The 20202-nt window shown below is 36.8% G+C and overlaps 1 protein-coding gene across 1 annotated transcript; it reads left to right on the top strand.

Moving 5' to 3' along the window:
* The first annotated feature begins 11822 nt into the window (after window positions 1-11822).
* LOC306872897 (NXPE family member 3-like) lies at window positions 11823-19465 on the top strand. The gene is made up of 8 exons (XM_079421813.1): window positions 11823-11976; window positions 12080-12141; window positions 13675-14031; window positions 14245-14660; window positions 14750-14820; window positions 16435-16638; window positions 16989-17329; window positions 17996-19465. Exons 1-8 carry the CDS (start codon window positions 11940-11942, stop codon window positions 18191-18193), a joined length of 1686 nt encoding a protein of 561 aa, XP_079277939.1. The 5' UTR covers window positions 11823-11939; the 3' UTR covers window positions 18194-19465.
* Window positions 19466-20202: the final 737 nt, after the last annotated feature.

Here is a 20202-nt window from a genome sequence, read left to right as displayed (position 1 = left end):
CTATGACAACCATAGGCAAGTGCTGAACCAATTACATGCTCATGCTTTTAACATTGTTTTATATTAGATAAGGAGTTACGGAGAAGGGATCTTTTACTCCTTCGTAGTCAAGTGTGGGGGGAGAGGTTTGGTCCTGTTTCTCCGCCAGAATGCTGCTGCATAATCTAGTCATTAGTAATAAGACTGTGTGACTTATTTAGTTGCTAGGTAATGTTAACTGATGACTTCTCGGCTTTATTGTCTTGTTATAATAAAGTCTATTTTCTGGTATCGAAACCCCAAGACTTCAGAGTGATTCTTCATAGAAAAGGCGGAAGCCACCACAAAAACAAGTGCACTTCCATTATGTACTTAAAGTGCTCGATTTTTGCACACTAATGTTGTACTTAACCTGTTAATATACTAAAAACGGTTATTTACTACTTAAGATAAACTTAAGATCATCTAAGTGTACTCAACTGTGCTATTTTGAGACACCATGAATATGAACTAAACTGCACTTTTAACATAATATCTCTGTATTAACAAAAATGTATTTCGTCATCACTTATAGTACACTTGAACCATCTTTCATACACTAGAGCACTCAAGTACACTTGTTTTTCATCTGGGTATGCCAAGGATGTCTACATGCAAAGGTACTGTATAAGCATGCACACTCCCTGCAGACATTCATGTTCTCAAAAAATAAATAAATGAATAAACTCATGTGCATATGATCTTGTGGGCTTACAGCAGTTGCCTCGCATGGTATCACAGAAACATTTGTATTTTAGAAAGAAAGCTAATTATGCTGCTTTGGAATAATGTCAAAGAACACACAAATATGGCATCTTCAGTGAGACAAACAAGGCGTGAATTCCCAAAATAATTGTTGGCTGGTCGCAAGTTCCATTGAACTCTATTGGTAAAGACAGAACTTATTTTATAATTTTAGGAAATGCACCTCAGATTAGCACCAACTAACCAGTACACAGTACTGCGTAGGTCATAGTCCAGTACAATGTGTGTATTTCTAACAATCTCTATTGATATTTATGCTGTTATACTGAGGTATTGAATGACAAAAGAGTTGAATTACAAAATTAATCAAATTATTCAGATTTGAATAACAGAATTATTGAATGATAGACAATGGCAAACTATTGCAGTCAGATCTTTCAGATCAGATCTTTATTTTCTGCATTGAAAACACAAACAATGCCGCATAAGGTTAAATACTTTTAAAATGAAGCAAATTAAATATAAAACACAAACTGTAAAAAAGAAAAAAAGAAAAAAAAGAAAAAAAGACAGCCTTACACTAGCACATTTGATGATATACTTGTATATAAGCTTCCAGAGCTATGCAGGGCTCCTCCACATAGATTTTCGCTCCACACATAAGAGATACAAAAATGCTATAAAATGTTTTTGCCAGGTTTCCAAAACACTATGGTCTCTTCTTACCAAGCTGAAAGAAGAAAGGGTAATAAGAACATTAATAAATAATACTCTTAAATTTTTTTATGGAATGACTTTGATATTTAATCTTTAACAGTAAATGATATTCTTTGTATCATCTGCAAACCAGTGTGTTGACCAATCATCGCTAAGCTCTGTCCCCTTAGCTAACGGTGCTCTATCTGAAAACTTTTCATGCTTGTTCTCTTTAAAATTACCATATATTTAGTCAATAGACCTTTAACATTCTCACAATGACAGTGAAGAGGATTTCATTCATTTCTGCTGAACATGAGGAGAGTTTAATATTTTGTAAATCAAAACTTACCCCTACATTCTCATAAATAGGTATATTCATCTCAACATCACAAGCTTTATGTCTGTCATGATGGCGTCTGCAATGATTCATCTTTGACATGGAATAAAAGCACGGTAGAGATAAAAAATACTGATGTTTATGAACAACTCAGTATATAAATTCACAACTACATTCAGGCTTTCAGTGCTTGATTTACCAATTAATTTACCTGATCAGGACACTACTGATAGCAAACACATTTTCTCACCTGAGACTCCTGTGTGTCATTTCTCTTTTTCATCCTGCTCCTCCTAAAAGATATTGAGTATGATCATTTTGTTTTTTAAGGAGAAAATCTGTTTGTCTAAACTATTCAATAAAATTGAATATTTCTAGATTAGATGTCTGTCTTAAAATCAGTCTGTCAACAAATCCTTCCCCTACACTGGATATTTCCAAAAATAAAAAAGACATTGCACTGGCTGTGATCAAATACTACACACATCTTACCCAATCAGCGCCATTGAGATGATAGCTGCTGCTCCACAAACCACTCCAATGGATATGTATAATATCACCAGATGTCCTACAACAGAGACAAAATAATAAAACATGTAAAGAGATTCATTAGATTCACTTCAGAAAGAGTAAATGAGCTGCTCTACCTTTAACAGTGACAGTAACAGCGTCTGATCTCTGGGATCCATGTTGATTTTGAGCCTCACAGTAGAAGCGTCCACTCTGTAGTGCACTGAAACTCTGTCCAGATCCAACAGATGAGCTTTGATCCTCCTTAAACCAGCTGAAGTTCAGAGCAGGTGGGTTTGAATCACTGCTGCAGATCAGAGTCACTGAATCTCCCTCCACTATTTCACCAGATCCAGTTATAGACACTGAGACGTTCCTGGGAGGGTCTTAAACAAACAAACAAACCAAAAATGTATATCATCAACAACCATATTAAAACTGACATCACAGATGTTTAGAGGATTAAATATCACAGTTACTGAACCATCATTAACTCACACATGACGTTTAAAGTCACAGCAGAGTATTTATTTATATCTTCATATCTGGACTTGCACTTGTATTCTCCACTGTGATCAGAGCTGATCTTTGAGATGCTGTAGATTCTTCCAGATCCTACAAACGTTCCTCCTTTAAACCAGGTGAAGTTCAGAGCAGGTGGGTTTGAATCACTGCTGCAGCTCAGAGTCACTGAATCTCCCTCCACTATTTCACCAGATGGACTGATGGACACTGAGATGCTCTTTGGAGGATCTAAAAAAGACAAAAATTAAATGACAAAATGAATATTAGAAAATTATGAATTTGGAAATTTGAGCAATGTAAAAATGATTAACTATTGGTATGGGTTAAAAAATAAATAAAAACTGTGAGGTTAACACACTGTAGTTAAGAAGATATCTTCCTCTTTCTGTAACGTGTGAACCAAGCACCATCTATAGCACTGAGACTCGCAAGTAAACACAGAAGGAGAATAAAATATCATCTATATACCTGTCTAATACACAGTCAATACACACACAATCCTGTTCTGTTCACTGGTCAGGCAATCAACATTTGCAATTGTTCTCTTAAACCTACATACAAAACATGTCACTTTCATGCAACTACTCAAAAACACAACAACAACAACAAAGACAAAAAAAGCAGGTACAGTTGGCTGACAAGCATAATTTTTCTGGTGAAACTTTATAACCTGGGGGCTTTTCTTTATTAAATGATGTGCAGAAACCATCCTAAATTTGATCTTCTGATCATCTCTCAAATAGGCGTACTGTGATTCATAAAATTAATGCACATACAGAGTTTCTTTCTAATGTGAAATCTATGAATCGCAAAATGATCTTGAACTTCAGCGCAAATGAATAGTTTCAGTTCTCTGCTTGTAAACAATGTCCTTAAAGTGGTCATATGATGCACTTTCAAGTTTCCTTTCTCTTTGGAGTGTTACAAGCTGATTGTGCATAGATAGGATCCCTGAAGTTGTAAAGACTAAAGTCTCAAAACCAAAGAGATATTCTTTATGAAAGTTAAGACTCGTCCACACCCCCCTAAAACGGCTCATTCAAACACACATTCGAACCTGGGAGTAGCCTGCCAGCTGCGGCATACGGAGACACTGAAGAGGTACTTCAGAATCCTGATCGAGATGGTGCACAGCACATCGCCCGCGACGACGATCATCATGTCAGAACCGCTTCCCACGTAGTAACGAGGACATAAAACATTCAGCAGACTTTTTGTTTTAAACAAACAGTTATTACCATGTTGCAAAGAACAGAAACTGCTCTATGTTATTAATTGGAATATTTTCTAGGTGCATCCTAGGTTCTCTGCTTTACAACACCACACACATTGCTACAGAGAGAGATCTAACACAGGAAGTCAAGGGTCGAGAGCCCAACTAAAGCAAACACTGATCTCCATGATGGTGGCATCATTTTAACCAATAAAACATCAACATCTGATCCTCTGCAATTCTCAATAACAGCAGGTGTTCATCAATAAAGCACAATCATCATTTAATTAGCCATGCAATTATCTCATTATCTTTAACTCTTTGAGGATTTGGGATATGACTTGAAGACTTGTTTGTGATTTGAAAGTCCCACCTCTGCTACACACTGACTAAAATTCAAAAAGTGAAAAAGCATAATAGGACCCCTTTAAATCCTATTGTTACTGAGAATGTCCCTATGTGTTATCTAGCCTCAATCTCCCCTACACCACACACATACACACACAATATTTTATGATAATGAATCTGAAGAAAGATAATAAAGTAATGTTCTTACCCTGTTCACCAACACTCATGACCAGTGAAAGCAATACGAATGGTCAGTATGAAACCAGCACTGTGGTTTGACAGACGTGTGATGCATGCGTGTTATATTTGAGTGTGGTTATGACACTTCACCTTGTGCGGATATAGTGTTAATAGCCATCATCACAGTAATGTCATTAGACTAAATGCATACAGCAGCAGTTAAACTTTAAGAAACTGTACATCAGTCAATAAAATGTTTTGCAAACCAATATGCATATGTTTTTAATTGACCAAGAAGAATTAGAGTTGTTTCTTCTGAATGTCGAAAGGTTCCCATCCTTTTTAGATCTTCTATGGTTTGAGTGGTCTCAAGTCAAGGGGTTTTCCAAGTTAACTGTGTGATCACATGACCCTTGTGAGAGAAGGCAGGACTGCCAACTCTTATGTCTTTGCCACTGTTTTCACACCATCACACCACACGTTCATTTGCAGTCAAAAAATCAACCTCAAATGAAAGCAAGTAAAGTCGTGACGTATTGTCAAGTATGGTGACCCATACTCGAAATTGGTGCTCTGCGTTTAACCCATCCAAGTGCACACACACAGCAGTGAGTAGTGAACAAATGCGCGCGCACGCACGCACACGCACACACACCGTGAACACACACCCGGAGCAGTGGGCAGCCATTTATGCTGCGGCGCCCGGGGAGCAGTTGGGGGTTCGGTGCCTTGCTCAAGGGCACCTCAGTCGTGGTATTGAGCACTCTCAGTTAAAAGTGTCTGAACAGGACATTGGAGAAACACATTTGGCAACCTCTCCAGTGTGTGTTTGTGTTTGCACTCTGGGGGGTATTCCAGAAAGTAGGTTATGTGACATACCCGGTCTGGATCATCCATGCTTTCCTAATGTTGCGATCAGAAGGAAGGCTATGCAAAGGTTGTACAGCATCTTGTTTTCTTCGGAGGCATCTTTATCTGTGTGCTCATACTAATGTGAGGTCAAAGTGCAGTCACTGCACAGAGACTAGGTACCCAGCATGCATTGCAGCATGAAGCTTTTGATTGTTGCCATTGTTGAGATTCATACACTGATTATTAATCTCTCTCTTTGTTTTTAAATGACACAACAGTTCAAAATGTTTGTTTCATCATGCTTGTAAAATCTTTGATAAATTATTACACTGCTTGATCATATACTGTATAATCAAAAAAGATGTTATGATTAAAACAAGTTTAGATTAATATCATCTCAAAAAGACTGCATATTAAATCTAGGTGATGAACAGACCATACATCATCTGGATACAATCCCTTTTCAGCTTTCTTTGCCATAACAAATGTGCTTTACAAACACAGTTACAGCAGCCCCCCTCACACAAAAGTGTCAAGAGCCCAACTAAAGAAAACACTAATCACTTTGCCGTTAACATGAAACAAAACTAAAACATCTAATTCTCAATAAGCACTTTTGTAGATGACAGAAATAAAGTCAGTCTGGTTAGTAATGATTGGAGCTTGTGATGCTGTTTGTGGAGTTGTTTAATCATTCTCTGCTGAGATCATGAGAGATTCAATGTCTTCTTTTATTTCAGTTGATTTCATCTAAGGGTGTGTCTGGAAGTTAGTTGTATGTTTGCAGAAGGTTCTTATAATAGAAATCTGTTAGCTGGGCGTGCACTCATGAGCTCATCATATGAGAGAACTGCCATAGTGTTGAGAAACAGGAAGTAGAATGTGCCCCTGGTGACTGATATTTGAACAGCCTCCTCTCAACCTGCTCAACATTTTGAATTCACAATGAGCTCACATGTGAGGATCACTGTATGAGAATGGGGTGATTTCACTGTGATCATCGAGTGATCTCACGTGTTGACTGGGCGGTGTATGCAATCTCATGCAGAACACAGCGCAGTGAAGTGAGCGAATTTCTTCTCATTAATAATGAGGACCTAGCATTTTAATAATGAACTGTCGCTCTGAGACCCTCACTATACAACTCGTGTGTGCCAGCGCTTCAAAACACGCAACGCATGTTTTAAATCCCGGCCTTTGTGATTCTAAAATCGCACTGACCAATATCCCAATTCGTAATTAATCTTTGTATATCATCCAGCCCAAGGAACTGAGTGTGTGTCATTTAGCTACCACCAAGTGGCTTTGTGCGACCTACCTTGTCCCACTCTGGGACCAACAAGTGGGTCGCGACCCACAGTTTGAAAACTCCTCTTCTAATGGACCGCTTTGTGATATCACAAACACCTGAAATCAACGCTATAGTTCAAACGTATGGTTTCTGCAGGGACCTGCGCCTTCGCCTCTCTCATAAACACTACATGTACAATTAGGTGAGCGGGGCTAAACAGGCAGTGATGTTGAAGCAGGCATTGATCATCGTCTGCGGAGGCGGTGCTTATCCACACTATTATATCATTACCCCTATTTGGACACTATTTTTTTCTCAAGGGGACGTAAGTGATTTTCACCATTTACAGGGGGTAGTTGGTGATTTTAATGCCGTCCAAATCCAGGATGTCAATGTTTTTCTCTCACCACCCCCGTAAAAATCCCCGGCCGAATTACCTACTGATATTTGACAAACACCAAGGTCGTGTGCTAATTTAATTGCCATCCGAATCCACATCTCTGAGTTTACGAGAAAAAACTGATTCAAAATTCAGTGTTTAAACCCTTTTTGAGCACTCCCGAACACCGTATGGTAACGTTATACTTTGGTGTAATTTACATACATATTTATTTCTGAAATGCTGGAAAGTATTTAAAAAGAACAATACTTCATAACTGCTCCACCACAGCAACTGGGAGCAGAAAGAGAAGAAAAGCATGTACACATTCGAAATGGGTCTTTATTATGGCGGAAGCAGGTATGCAATACAGTTTTAAAATGTGTATTATAAACAGATATATATTGTGTATAATTATATAAATCTATAGCACGTCTGTTTTCCTATTTTTAAACAGGAAATTTAAATAATCAAATAATAAATAGGATTATATATTATAAAACATGCTTGTAATAATAAGAATACATTTTACATAAGTATTTTTAAATACATTTTACACAATAATAAGACAATCATGTGACTGGTCACGTGAGCAGTGAGTTCCCGGGTTCGCAGGATCACAGGACTCGCCCCTCCACTGTGAATAAATCGCCATCTAAATCCATGAGTTTTATCACTGAGGTGATATGTAAATTAATTTTTACAGACATCCATATGAGAAACATTTACAGTCTGAATTGGGCTATAGACAAAGTTTTGAAACTTACGCAATGTTTTTATTGTACAATGACCTCTTATATGTCAAAAGAGCAAAGGAATTCGGGTTTCTCAGTTCATGAACCATTTAAGACAGACCTGTTTCACTATAATAACATAAAATGTGAATATACAAGGAAGTGAGCACTCCCATTCATCTCAAATGACATTTGTTTGGCTGACTGACGCACTCAGCACCAGTACAATCTCTTGAATCTCATGTGCACCAAAGGTGTGGTAGATGAAGAAACGTTTAATGTAGGTTAAGTCCTGTAGAGCTGGGTTATTTCAGTTCATTAATCAGTGGAGTGAGAAACAAAGCTTCGAATAAACTGAACCAGTTGTCTTGTAAAATTAATTAACTTTTCAAATGCTGCACACTGAGGACATCTGCTGATCAAACTGTCCTGATTAGAGCCCTGCACGGACCTAAAATATAGGCCTTAGCCCGGCCCTGGCCCGAGATACTCAGGCCCTAGCCCGACCCGTGTCTGACAGCTTATCAGAATTACCGGCCCGAGTCCGACCCGAGCCCGTCTTTTTTTCCCCCTTCTCCTAAAACAGCTTATACTGTCTCAGCTATTAAAATACTTCAGTTTTTTAATGAAATGGCAAAGTAATTGTATTTTGTTTCGTTATTTTATTAAGTTAATTTAGAAAAACGGTTGGAGCATTTTTTAATTTGTTAAATGTAAGTTTTTTGTTTTTTAATGTCTTGGTTCCTCCTCTGGTGAAATCAGCTGCTGAGTTCATGGGTGCAACAAAAATATGGCAGGACTTTTACTCTTTGGCCCCTGGACTATCCACCTCTGTCTGTAATATATCTGCTTGTTTTACACTCTTTGGTCACCAGGTAGTATTGTGAGCAGAGGTGGAAAGTCCAGGGGTCAGAAAGTAAAAGTCCTGCCATATGTTTATTCCACCCATGAACTCAGCTGCTGATTTCACCAGAGGAGGAACCAAGACATTCCTTTCAAGTCACAAGCAAGTCTCAAGTCAAATCCCAAGTCCTCAAAGAGTTAAAGTTAATGAGATACTTAAGTGACTAATTAAATGATAATTGAGGATTAGTAATGAACACCTGATGTTAATAATCAACATCACTGAAGAAAAGAGAAACACAAGAACTGACTTCAGCCACAGCCTTAGATGAAATCAACTGTAAGAAAAAAAATAAAAAAAACATTGCCACCATAATTGTGGTCAGTGTTTGGTTTAGTTGGCCTCTTGAGCATTTAACAATTCAAAGAAATTTGCTTCTAAGCCATTGCAATATTGATTCACATCAAACCTTGAAGTATCAGATTAGTTTATGTTTTGATCAATGAAAGTTCTTGGTTTAAATCTGTCTGGTTTTAGTATTCTTTTCTTCGGTTTACTAACTGCATTTGACTATTAAAGAAAAAAACTAATTAACTCCTATTAAGCAAACACCACCATAATACTTCAATATTGAGAGAAAAAAAGATTACTGTTTAGGATTAGGCTTTTAGATATGAACATTTATCATATGATCTTCAACAGTGGTGAACAGTGGTTGTTAATTGTCACCACTGTTGAGATTCATATGCTGGTTCTTGTGTGTTTAAAATGAACTTGAGTTCAAATATTTAGGTCTTACGTACATTAATAAATCAATGACTGTAAATATTAGAGAAACACCTTGCTTGCACATGGTTGATTATGCTAAACCTGAACATTTAAATGAAACAAGGAAAACAAAATATTTTGGATATAATCAAACCTGCTCATGGTGTCTGTCTGATCGCTGATCTCTGTGCTTTACAACAGCACATGCATTGCTACAGAAATGGAGCTATCACACTAAGTCAAGGGTCAAGATCCCAACTAAAGCAAACACTGATCTCCATGATGGTGGCATAATTTGAACCAATAAAACATCAACATCTGATCCTTTATAATTCTCAATAACAGCAGGTGTTCATCACTAATGCACAATCATTATTTAATTAGTCACTTAATTATCTCATTAACTTTAACTCTTTGCGGACTTGGTATTTAACTTGAAGACTTGCTTGTGACTTGAAAGGATTGTCTTGGTTCCTCCTCTGGTGAAATCAGCTGCTGAGTTCATGGATGGAACAAAAATATGGCAGGACTTTTACTTTCTGACCCCTGGACTTTCCACCTCTGATTGTGAGCAAATGAAGCCTCCAGAAATGAACCCTTTTGTGAACCACTTGGCTGAAAAGCTTAATGCTTCATGAAGCTTCATTTCACCATCACTACTTGGTGATATCACAGTCAATCACTATATATGTACGCTGATGATCAGAGGTGGAAAGTCACATATTTTAGTGTACTGTACCTTTATGTAATACGCACATGTATGTGCTTATGCACCCACCATAGACATGTCACTGACATGTCAATGTAACGTTACTTGGTGCAATATAACCAAGTACAGTACTGTACGAATTCAAGGTGCTTGTATTTGAGAAATTCCATTTTGTGCAGCTTTATAGTTATAGTCTAGACTAGACTACATCTCAGCGATAAACATTATAATTTTGCTCCATTACTTTTGTCAGAAAGCTTTAATTAATTTTCAAATGTTGCATTCTGTATTGCTTATCCAGTGAAAACTGAAAAAATGAGCTTACAGTATCTCTATAAAGATTAAGCTAACCAATAGTCAATGGTTAAAATTAACTTTTTTTACATGAGAAAATTGCAAAACACATGAATGCAGCTGTGATCATAACATAAACACTAACAGGGAATATTTGAAACAGATCTGTATAGGGACAGAGGCTCTTGCAGTCCAAAACAATCATATAACACTTAGTTTATATGTAATATTAGCATATGAATTTTAATAAAGCTTTAAGTGCATTTAATTAGTGTAAGTTAACTTACCTGCACCGCTGCAGCTCATTGAAGGGCGTTTCATCCAGTGCTCCAAACAGTGACGTTGGTCTGTCTTCGTGCCTGTCTATAAATCATTGTCGTTTAAACTTTATGTAAAGGTCCTGGCTCATTTGTTATCCTTCCACTTGCTAAGAAAAACCTCTTAGCGCAGATGAAGTGAAGTGACATACTGCCAAGTACGGTGACCCATACTCGGAATTCATGCTCTGCATTTAACCCATCCAACGTGCACACACACACCGTGAACACACACACAGAGCAGTGAACACACACCCGGAGCAGTGGGCAGCCATTTATGCTGCGGCGCCTGGGGAGCAGTTGGGGGTTCGGTGCCTTGCTCAAGGGCACCTCAGTCGTGGTATTGAGGGTGGAGAGAGCGCTGGACATTCACTCCCCCCACCTACAATCCCTGCCGGCCCGAGACTCGAACCCGCAACCTTTGGATTACGAGTCCGACTCTCTAACCATTAAGCCACAACTTCCCACAGATGGCTGTTTGTTTAGCTACAGCCATTGTTCAGAATCTGCCACTGGCGCGGTTGTGTTTGAATTTCGGCACATGCGCAGAAGCGGTATTGTTGTGAGGTTCACGCACAATCGCGCTAATTCGCACATGTAGTATAATGAATTGCATTTTAGTACAATCACGATAATCGCAATGATGAGAGCGCATATGGACAAACAGTTAAATTAAGTGCCCCCCATAACTCCAGAAGATGGATATATGTGATAATAATATATTGCCTTATATGTAACATATATGACAACATCACTACTGATATAGGGCCATATATGTCATATATTACATTTCCGTATGGGTCTTGACAATGGTCAGAAATCATTCTTGACACATGGTGAATCATATTTACTACTGAGGTACAAAGGAATGTCTTTTGAAAAGGTACTGCCCCAGTGATGGCTCATGTATAATTTCACAGTACTAGGCCTTCCCTGGAGCCATATTCCACCACGCACGTTTGGCACTCCTCTTACATTCCTGAAATTGTGTTCCTGCTTTATCGATTGAATGTTTTTAAACTGAAACCGACTGAATTGCATTCAACTAGAACTCAAACAAAGCCAAGCTAAAAAGCTGTTACTGAGAACAGCCATGTTTGTTCAACTGAATTTTGGTCATATAGGCTACTATGTGTGATCACCTCATTTTCAGAGCCGTACATCCATGTTCTTCACTCACAAGCTGATGTAAAATAGGAGAACAACAGACTTAGCCATGGTCAAGTCATCAACGAAGAAATCAAATGCACAAGGTAACCTGGAGTTTATGCACATTATTACATTTGTCATATTATGGTTCAAAATGGTGTCATGTTTTGAAAGAAATTAAAGATCATTATTTCCATGTATTATCAGTTTGCAGGTTAAGACACTATGCATTACTACTGGCTTGTTTTCTTTGGACATCATACTGTTTGGTAAGTTTGTAAGACATTTTAAATCAGATGTTAAAATTATGGTCAAATAAATAAGCATTTTTATTTCTGCCTATTATAATGATCAAATAAATAAGTGTTTAATAAACAAGACAATGATGCGTGGCATTCAATTCAGTTTGAATTGAGAATGCATTTTAATGTATTATCAATTCCTAAATCTAAAAATACCATGGTTTAAAAAACAAAAAAGGAATTTTACAGAAAATAACCGTGATTTTTTTTTTTCATACAAAATTTCTTATTGAGAATTAACAGAAGTTTAGATGTTAATGTTTTATTGCAAATAATAAAGTTTGAAGTCATTGTTGTGGAGATAAGTGTTTGCTTTAGTTTGGCTTCTGACTCGTCACTTTATAATATTAGTTTTTCTGAGGCACATTTGGTACAACAAAACTTGGTAGTGAATAATCTGATAAAAAAAAAAACCAGGTTACTTACTGATGATAACTTAGTCATGAGTATCGTCTCTGAATATACTAGCTTTTTACAGCAGTCTTGTGATGTTATGACAGTGAGAGATTCAATTTTTTTTCTTTTATCATAAGGAAAATGTCTTAAATGGATGCTTTTTGATTCACACAAATATCAATAATCAGCACATGAATCTCAACAATGGTGACAATCAACAAAAAGCTTGTTTTGTAATGATCAGAGCTGATCTGGATATTTTGTCGATTGTCACCATTGTTGAGGTTCATATGCAGATTATTGATGGGTGTGACTCTAGACCATTCGTTTCAAACTAAATTCTTGGAGACCTACAGCTCTGCACAGTTTAGTTTCAACCAGTTCAAAACCGTATCTGCTTGAAAGTTTCTAGTGAACCTGAAAAACGTGGTTATCTGGAGTAAGTGTGTTTGCTAAACTGTGTGGAGGTGTGGCCCTCCAGAAATTTAGTTTGAAATCAATGCTCCTGTGTGTATAATTTCTTCAAAAAGATTTACAAGCCTTCAAAATGTTAATGCAGGGCCAAATTTCAATCAGTAAAATTGTAGGACTGCAACAAAATATTTTTATTTTTTTAGCGTACTCAGACATTAGGCCACTATATGATGACAAGATCATCATCAGTATGTAAACCACTTAATCTGACCAGGGTTTTTTTTTTCTCGCAGGCTTAACTGTAACACATGTGCTTTGGAAACGCAGTTACATTAACCAGATAAAAAATAAAAAAAAAAACATTGTTAAGTCTTATCTGAGTAAAAATGAAGTTGAATTACAGTAATGTCATACATAATGTTGTTACTGTAATTCAACTTTATTTTTAAATATTAGTTTGTATTTCAAATATCAAGTATTTAAAAATATTTAAATACTGCCCATCCCTGTGTGATGCCACATTATACAGATTCTGAGAACAGCTTGTTCTGAGACACTGTATACACACTGTCAACACATATTTATGTTCAAACAACATGTAAAAGTTAATTCTGCATAAAAGACGCCTTTAACCATTTGAACTAGAAATGAATGTAATTTGGTGTGAATGATATCCTGGTTCTCTCTCAGGCTCTGTGGTTATCGAATACTGCGATCCACATTAAACAATTTCAGCCCCCCAGACCTAAACCAGTTCCTCAAAATAACAGTTCATCCATAATATCTGCCTTTGACATGGGAATCAGTGATGAGGAGTGGGAAAGACTACAGAAGGCTATTGACTGGCCAATTCCAGATCAAGAAATCACTCACTTGGATCAGAGCACAAGTCCAGTCCACTCAACTTTCTCTATTGTGGGACTCAAAGAGAGTTACAAAGTGGGAGAAACCATCTCTGTTACTATCACAGCCAGAGACCACAACAAGAACCTGAAAAGATATGGAGGAGATTTTTTCAAAGCAAAACTTTTCAACGCAGAGCTAAAAGTGTGTTATTTTATATATATATTTTTTTTATATACATTTTGTATAAAAAATAATTAATATACAGACATTTTTCATGTTAAGTTTCACTTGTGTTGATGTATTCGCAAAATATGATGTTTAGGGTTTAAAAGCTTATATAAAAAAAAAAAAATGTATTTGCCAACAGACATTAGTTTTCTCCATTACACTTGTTCTTTTCTGTTCTTCTTGAAGGCGAGTGTGTACGGGGAGGTTGTGGATCATCGTAATGGGACTTACTCTGTTGCTCTTCTTCTGCCCTGGGAGGGTCAGGCACAAGTGTTTGTACGTCTTGAGCACTCCAGTGAGGTTGTGCAGATTCTTCAAAAATACAGGGACTCTTCATTCCCACGAACCCACTATAATGGCTTCTTTGAAGGACTTGGACCCAATAAAACCAGGATCAGTGAAGTAGTAGAATGTAATATTAAGTGGGGTGCCGATGGAAGTTGGAGGAAAGGCGACTGCTGCTGTGAGTATAAGGATATAAAAACAGGGACGGTGTGGCAGTGTGAGAGACCAAAGAAACTTTCCTGTGACAAACTAGTTCATCACTCTTACGGAATTTTGGAAAACCCATTAAATCTTTTTGAGAAGCAACTTTTTGCAATGTGGGTAATTATTGTAAATTTAATTTCAGAATAATTGCAGAAGTAAACAAATGGTAGAAAATTTATTATTATTATTATTTTCTCCACAGGAAATTAACAAATGTTGCTATCAGTGGAGACAAAACAATCCTAAATGTACTTTCCAACACTGCAGCCAATGGTATGTTTACCATCTCATTTCCTGTTTGGAAAGAAGTTTAAATTCAACTACAGAAAACTAGAATTAGGTTTAAGTTCTCATTTTATGTTTATTGTTTACAAATTGGTTTATTGCATGAATATTTTATTTGCTCATATGAGCAACACTGAATCGCCTCAATCAACTTTTTTTATCGAACTGCCCCGTCCTCTGGAATCCCGTTTCTGCCACTGAATACAAAATAAAGAAGGTAGACAGTTATTTATTAATATTTTTTTAATCTCAAAATTCTGACTTCTCGCAATTACATGATATAGAATTATATTAAGAATTGTGTGACATAAACTCTTCTTTTTTTTCTCGCATAATTGAGACAAATGTCAAAATTGTGAGATTTGTTTTCTAATTTTTTACTTTTTCTTTCTCAGAATTGTAAGATAAAAAGCAATTACCTGAGTCACAATTGTTTGTTTGTTTGTTTGTTTAAATTCCATGGCGGATATGACATTACATTTATCCCAGCTAACAGAGAACGTTCTCAGATCTTCTAACATTCTCTCAAGGTTATAAACAAACATTCCTCCAGTAATGTTAATATAACATTACATGCTATTTGTAGAAGGTTTTTTAAATGTCCTCATAATAATGGGAGAAACCCAGAGTTAGATAGTCCAGGAGCCAGAGAGTAAATGTCCTGCCATATGTTTATTCCACCCATGAAGTCAGCAGCTGATTTCACCAGAGGAGGAACCAAGACATTAGGTGTGTTCGACTTGAAGCGGTGCTGCACAGAATGATCACTGTATGACATCAAAGTACCACGAGAGTGATTAGAAAGCATAAGGATCCATCTGCTCTCTTATCGCTCTCATGGTATTTTGATGTCATACACTTATCATTCTGCGCAGCACTGCTTCAAGTCGAACACACCTATTCCTTTCAAGTCACAAGCAAGTCTCAAGTCAAATCCCAAGTCCTCAAAGAGTGATATAATTAAGTGACTAATTAAATGATGATTGTGCATTAGTGATGAACACCTGCTGTTAACAATCAACATCACTGAAGAAAAGAGAAACACAAGACCTACAACTGACTTCAGCCACAGCCTTGGAGGAAATCAAAATCAAAAACATTGCCACCATAATTGTGGACAGTGTTTGATTTAGTTGGGCTCTTGAGCCTTTTAATAATTCAGAGAAATTTGCTTCTAAGCAATTGCATTATTCTTTCACAACAAACATGTGTGCGTTGCTGAATCAAACCTTTATATATCAGATTAGTTTATGCTTTTATTAGTGAATGTTGTTGGTTTAAATCTCATTGGTTTATCAACTACATTTGACAATTCAAGAAAAACAAAACTTCTATTAAGCACATGCCGCCATAATACTTCAATATTGAAGAAAAAAATCCTGTTCAGGATCAGGCTTTTAGACATAAACAAGTATCATTTGATGCTCAACAGTGATGAAAATAATTATTAATACTGCATTGCATGATGGAAAACTTTCTCCGGCACTGGCCAAAACATACACAGACCACAGATTAGAGGACAGATATCATCTGAAATCAAATTACAAGATAATTTACATAGCTATAACATAGCATTTTCATGTGAATGTTTCTTTGCTTTAGGCACAGTGGAGAAATGTAGGACTGGCATGACGACACCGGTTCCCGCAGGATTTTATTTGAAAGATGTCTGGAAGTCTTTTGTATGCAACACTCGACAGTTCAGTCCTGCACAAATGGGAAATTGTCTTAAAAACAAGATTGTCTATTTGATGGGAGACTCCACCACAAGACAGTGGTTTGAATACTTCGAAAGAACAGTACTGGGCAAGTATGACTGTGTTGTCATTGTCATTTAATTTGAAACATAATAGCATGACAATGTAATGCAAATTAAATGAGGAATTGACATACAGAAGCCACACAATGTATATGGGTATCTAGAACAAAAATGGAAATTACATTAGATGAAAATATCCAATCAAGTGGCACACTTTTCAGGCTAAACACCAAAACATTCAAAGTTTTTAGCTTGAAAATTGTCATTACAAAAAATGGCTTATAAAGGTGAACTTAGTTCTGTTTGCAGATGCTGCTTGGTCATCATTTACTCACCCTCTTTTCCTTGTCGTGAATTTGTCATGCTATGATTCTAATGTTAGTTTCATGTTTATTAGGCATAAAAAGATTGGACCTCCACACTCATTATAAACTTGGACCCCTGACGGCTGTGGAGTTGACAAATAACATAATTATTCACTGGAGGCCACATGGTGTTCCTTTGCGATTTGCTAAAATGCCTATTACTGACCTGCCTTATATGAGCAATTATATTGATACAGTAGCTGGTGGGCGTCATGCAGTCATTGTCTTCACATACTGTGCTCATCTGGTTTTTCACATGATAACATTTTACGTGCATGAAGTGGCCAAAATCCGCCAGGCTGTGGTTGCACTACTGAGCCGCGCTCCAGAGACCACTGTCATCATCAAGTCTGGAAACACTGAAGGACTAAAGGTACACTTGCTCTTTTCTTAAATGAGAGTAGAAACTCTGGGGTTCAAAGAGACATCTCAGGATGTTACAAAACACCCTGTACTTTTATTCCCAATGTAAAATTACTGCTTTCAATTGGAATAGTTCACCCAAAATTTATTGTCTGTTATCATGGTCAAAACCAGACTTTCATCTGTGCAACACTGAAGAAGAGCTTCTATACAATTAAACTTAATTGGATTCAAAATTCAACTGGAGTATCCAAATTTTGTAGGCATGACCCTAATGAAAAATTGTGCCAAAAAAAAAAAAAAACTCTGTTCAATTGTGTCAGTCAGTAGTATCCCTATTTAAATACCTAACTCTCTGTGTGTCTCTCATCTCAGATGATGCATAAATCTCAGTTTTTGAAAAATTGACCCTTATGACTGGTTTTGTGGTCCAGGGTTATATATATATATATTATGAGGGAGAATCTGAGAAGAATAAATAGTGTTTTGTGAAAAATGTTTAACATTTGATTTCTTGAACATTTTGCTATAAATATTGGATGAATAACACAATTTTGGGCAAACTACTCCATTCTGCTAGGTAAAAAGAGTGGGTTTGTTGTCATTTCTTTCCATGTTTGTTTGTATAAACACTCTTGGCAATAAAGCTCTTTCTGATTCGGATGTGTTTTTCCAGAATATTTTTCATAGTGATTGGCACATGTTGCAGTTGGACACAGTGATGCGGGAGATGTTCAGAGACATAGATGGAGTCATCTTCTTAGATGTCTGGCAGATGACTTCCTGTCACTATCTACTTGAACACATTCACCCAGGACCTGTTATCATTGCTAATGAAGTCGACATGTTGCTCTCATATGTCTGTCCTGCCTGAGGCCTGTTCAAATTGATTTGGTTCCATAAAGGAAATGGGAAACTTACATGGTCGGGGAAGACTAATCAAGCTGTTACTTAACCAGAATTCCTCTAACCCGATGGGATATTACCACTGACTCTCTGGCAGTGGTGTAGGCAGATTTTTAGTTTTAATTTCATAATTCTACAGTAAAAGTGGATTATTCAAAGTATGTCTATTTTTTTTGGCAATTTGTTATTTAAATGAATATACCTACATATCCAGATGTATACTATTTTGCTAAAAGTTTTGGGTCACCCCCTTCTAATGAACACGTTTGACTATTTTAGTAATTTCTATGAGTACAATGTTTAATGTTTAAGCATATAATGATATTCTAGGGAATTGTGTGCTTCTAATTTTATAGCAACAGTTTGGACAGGACCCTTTTCTATTCTAACATGACACTGCCTCTGTGTATAAGACACTGTTCAAAAAGACACGATTGATTGAGTCAGTGTGGAAGAACTTGACTGGTCTGCAGAAAGCCAAGTCCTGATCTCAGCTGAACACCTCTGGTGTGACTTTATATGCAGACCTTAAGCCAAAAACTCATCACCAAACACCAATGACTTGTATAGACACTATAAGGACAAAAGTGTTGGGATACCCCCTTCTTTAGAACAGAAAAGGCCTTTCTCTACCTCCACGGATGACAAGGAGCAACCAGGGGATGCGTTAATGAACTTTTCAGATAAGTCACTTTCAAAACCTTGTGTTACTGCTCTGAGCAAGGGATTTTCCTTTATTCCTACTACTGAAACTAATGATTTTGACACTATGATTGACTTTCACAAATTCTTTAGAACATTGAGACTTCGGGAGTTCTTTGGTACAAGTGAACAGTGAACAGTTGTCCGCATCTAATGATGTTCCGCCTGTTACCACACAGGGTGTTACTCTTGAATAGGCTATGGCTCGTCTTCCTTTTAAAAGGAAATCTACCTTTATTCCATCTAAGAATAGAAATTCGTCCTTAGACACTTATTGTAGACTTGTGGAATTAGATGTAAAAAATGCACTTAAGAATAAGAGGCAATGTAAAATCTATAATAATTTGTCGAAAATTGAGAGGGATGCTTTACTTGATCTTAGTAAAGACAATACGGTGGTAGTGCATCCTGCAGATAAGGGTGGAGCTATTGTACTTCAACAAGCTTCAGATTATGAAAAAGAAATTCGCAGACAGTTGGATGATCACGTTTTTTATGAATTCTTACCTGCTGATCCCACTAATAAATTAAATATGTGTATTAAGTCCAAGTTATTGTCACACTTTGAAAATGGTGAATTCAGTAAAAATTTATATTAATTTCTTAAAGTAGATTTTCCAATTACACCTATTATATATACATTGCCCAAAGTTCATAAAGGACTAGATACACCTTTGAAAGGTCGTCCTATCGTGAGCGTTATTGGTAGTCTTACTGAGAACATTTCTTACAAACGGTATATTGATGACATTTTTATGATTACTAAGGCTACACCTACAGAAATGTTGACGTTTTTGAATTATCTTAACTCAAGGGCTGAGCATGTGAATTTTACAATGGAATGCGATCCAGTAAGCATCGCTTTTCTTGATGTTAATGTATACATATGTGATGGGAAACTCCATACCGATCTGTATCGAAAACCAACGGATCGCAATAATATTTTAAGAGGCGATAGTTTCCATCCTAGACCTTTAATTAAGAGTTTGCCTATCAGTCAATTTAAGCGTGTACGTAGAGTTTGTAGCACAGCTGAATCTTACTTTCAGCAATCTACTGACTTAACTAAAAGATTTTTGAATCGTGGCTACCGTAAAGAAGGGATTGATAATGCTAAGACGAAACTAAATAAGACATCTCAGATACAGTGCTTACGAACACAACATAATAATAAAACACAATTTTCTAATGCTCCTATTTGTACTATCAAGTACTCAGCATTAGGTGCGGCGTTTCGTAGAGTCTTAAATAAGCATTGGCATATTATTGCAAGTG

This window comes from Barbus barbus (genome assembly GCF_936440315.1).
Source record: "Barbus barbus genome assembly, chromosome: 7".
In the NCBI taxonomy this organism is placed as follows: domain Eukaryota; kingdom Metazoa; phylum Chordata; class Actinopteri; order Cypriniformes; family Cyprinidae; genus Barbus; species Barbus barbus.
This window is presented reverse-complemented; position numbering and strand designations above follow the sequence as displayed.

What these genes read in the sequence shown, in the direction of transcription:
- LOC306872897 (XM_079421813.1), top strand. Translation starts at nt 11,940, where the DNA reads ATGGTCAAGTCATCAACGAAGAAATCAAATGCACAAG. An exon ending in GAGAAGCAACTTTTTGCAAT is followed by an intron (nt 14,661 to 14,749) that starts GTGGGTAATTAT and finishes TTTTCTCCACAG; the next exon opens with GAAATTAACAAATGTTGCTA. An exon ending in GAAACACTGAAGGACTAAAG is followed by an intron (nt 17,330 to 17,995) that starts GTACACTTGCTC and finishes GTGTTTTTCCAG; the next exon opens with AATATTTTTCATAGTGATTG.